This window comes from Cryptomeria japonica, chromosome 2 (assembly GCF_030272615.1).
Source record: "Cryptomeria japonica chromosome 2, Sugi_1.0, whole genome shotgun sequence".
Taxonomy (NCBI): domain Eukaryota; kingdom Viridiplantae; phylum Streptophyta; class Pinopsida; order Cupressales; family Cupressaceae; genus Cryptomeria; species Cryptomeria japonica.
Genome location: NC_081406.1, coordinates 196,089,686 through 196,092,577, shown reverse-complemented (window position 1 = coordinate 196,092,577; position 2,892 = coordinate 196,089,686). Strand labels below are relative to the sequence as shown.

The 2,892-nt window shown below is 32.5% G+C and overlaps 1 protein-coding gene across 1 annotated transcript; it reads left to right on the top strand.

Moving 5' to 3' along the window:
• Nucleotides 1-507: 507 nt before the first annotated feature.
• Nucleotides 508-1,264, top strand: LOC131072796 (uncharacterized). Its single transcript, XM_058009054.2, has 2 exons — nt 508-707; nt 821-1,264. Exons 1-2 carry the CDS (start codon nt 541-543, stop codon nt 1,125-1,127), a joined length of 474 nt encoding a protein of 157 aa, XP_057865037.2. The 5' UTR covers nt 508-540; the 3' UTR covers nt 1,128-1,264.
• The last annotated feature ends 1,628 nt before the right edge of the window (nt 1,265-2,892 follow it).

Genomic DNA, 2,892 nt, shown 5'->3' with positions numbered 1-2,892 from the left:
AATAAATTAAAAAGAACAATGAAATTTTGTATATATATATATATATATATAAAGCCGATAAAAACATGTGTAGAAGTACATAGCCTACATAAAGTTGCAAATGAACTATCGACGATAGAAAATAGATTTGAAAAAAAATGATTTCAAACTCGGAATAAAAACGACTCTTTACTATAAAGTACATATGCATTGAATATATATTCATATTCAAGTTCGTGCCCTAACATTCGCGGATCATGCTTTGTTTCCGCAATAAACATGGGCGTCGACATCTGAAAACGAAAAATGTGCCTCAAAAAAGCAATTGATGAGTAAGCAAAACGACACCAAAGGGAACAATCTCCCATTCTATCAATCTCCCGTACAAAACCACGTGGAGCGCCCGAATTCATCTCTACTAATAACACCATAGCGAACGTGATAAACGCTGACGTTTACCTAACGACAATAACAAAAAGTTCTATAAAATGCATCATAATTCCTGCATATAATTCAGATTCACAGGCTTCCCCAAATGTTTCAAATTTACAGTTCCCAGTAATGTTTCAGAGCAGGAGAACAAAAATTGATTTCATGGAAACTCTGTTGAAAAAATCTGACAAAAATGACACACAGATTGTTTCAAATGAGTGCTGCATGTGTGGTGATGTGGGTTTTAAGAAGCAGCTCTTCAAATGCACATTCTGCAACTTCAGATATCAGCACAAGTATTCAACTTTTCTTTAAGCTCTACCTAATTCACTGTAGATTAACAGAAACGGCAAAAAAAAATCTCCTTTTTCTTTTCTTTTTACCCATTTTTGGAATGTTGGGATTGCAGTTATTGCAGCAGTCTGTACCCAAATATAGACCTGGATTGTTTTTCATGCGAGTGGTGCAGAGTCACAAAAATGGCGGAAATGGGAGCTGGTAACAGTAATATCAATGATGGCGGCTTCAATAAGCTGCGCAGTTTTGCGGCGTCTAAACAGGTCAGTGGGCTTAAAAAGATGCACACAAGAGAAGAAGTTGAGAACAAGTCTGGTTTTTTTTATTCTAGTAATGGTAGACAGCGGCCCCAACGGAAAGAAAAGCCCAAATTGCATATTCATGCTGGCCGCCGATATAAACTCCTTGCAGATTTCTGATATGCTGTACTATGCTTTTAGCAGGGACTTTGTTGTATATTACTATATGTCTATGTGGATTCCTTGATGTATATCTGTATATATATATATGGTTTTGAAATTTGGGAATTTCTGAATTGCAATGATTTTGTGAATAATTTTTTTTCCTTCTTTGAATTCTTTAATATTTCATGATAGATTACAGAGTGTGATCTAAAAGGATGATGAAAAAAATACAATTTTAATAAAAATAACAGTAAATAAAATTATGAATTTTAGAAAACTGATATCTTTAACTGAAATATCAAAATAACAGAATCAAATTAGAATTGAACTTAATAGTATTAGGATTTAACTCTTTATAGTTTATTTGCTTCAACTTTTTAAGGTCATATTCAATGAGAATACTTAAAATTGAATGTAATGGTTTCTGAAATTAACTGTGTATATTTAATTTGCACCAACTTTTTGAAATGAAAACGAAAATGAAAATATATTAGAGATTTGACTCAATTGAAAAAATTATGAAACCAATTTTTTTTTTATGAATAGACCACCTTAATCCTGCGAGAGTCAATCAGCCAGCAGCAGGAAACAGAAAAACAAGCTATTCATCAAAAAACTAAAAACAATCATAGAATAAGAAATCATTCAGACTAAAAGAAAATTGTATAACATGCTAGTAATGGGTTATTCTATTATCAATCTAGTATTCTCTCAAGGCCTCTAATGGGGTTCCCTACCACAAAAAGTAAAATGAAATAGGTGGCAGAGTTTAAGTAATCAATATCATCTTATCCTTGGTATTCAGAAGCTGCATAGGTTTGACTGTTGGATAAATAATACTGATCGTGAAATTTAATTCACTGCAGTTTGAACAAACAGATTTAATGCAACTACAGCTGTTCAAACTACTATATTTAGGAATCTTGATCTAGGAGTTTTATATCAGTTTTTTTAGAACAGTCGATGTGAATCTTTATTCATTAGGAAAATTGTTTTTGATTTTTTATAGCTGTTCTTAAAAGGATACGAACTATAATTAAGATGACTGTTTTTCCCTTTTTTTTTTTTTCAAGGTTGTGACCCTCTATAGAACTGTCGCTCATTGCTGTATGAAATCAGAAAATTAAAAAATTGTTAAAGGTCTGTAATCTCAGAGAAATATTAAAAAACAATACATAGTTTCCTCTAATCAGCAAGGGCGGTTTATTTTTCTCTGATGTATGTAGTAAGTTTTTATATTGCAAGAATAAGTGGGTTGTAAATCTTTCATTTAAGATCTTTCTAACCATTGATCATGTGAATGCTAATTCTTTGTTTATTTCGTAATTTAATGGAAATGATTGACTTTTGGAACACTTTTCCGAAATGTCAAAATTGGGTCTCTATTTAAATAGTGTGGGGTGTCCAATGCAATCTAACAATGTTTTACCTTATGGCTAAAGGTTTTTAATTGCAAAATTTGAGAATGCTGAGGATAGAAAGAAAATCTTGTGTGATAATTATTTTTGTTGGAAGGACAATTTCCCTTTAATGGTTAAACCCTGGCACTTTGATTTCAATCCTTCTTCTGAAACGTTTAATAAGATTCCGGTTTGGATTAGGCTTCCTCTTCTCCCTCTTCATTTGTGGGGTGATTCTCTTTTTGAGGAAGTTGGTAATGCTCTTGGGGATTTTTTGTTGGTGGATGATGATTCATTTGGCGTTCTTCACTCCATCTTTGCCCGTATTTTGGTTGAGCTAGATGTTTCAAAAGGACTGCCTGCTAAGATCGTTATCAATT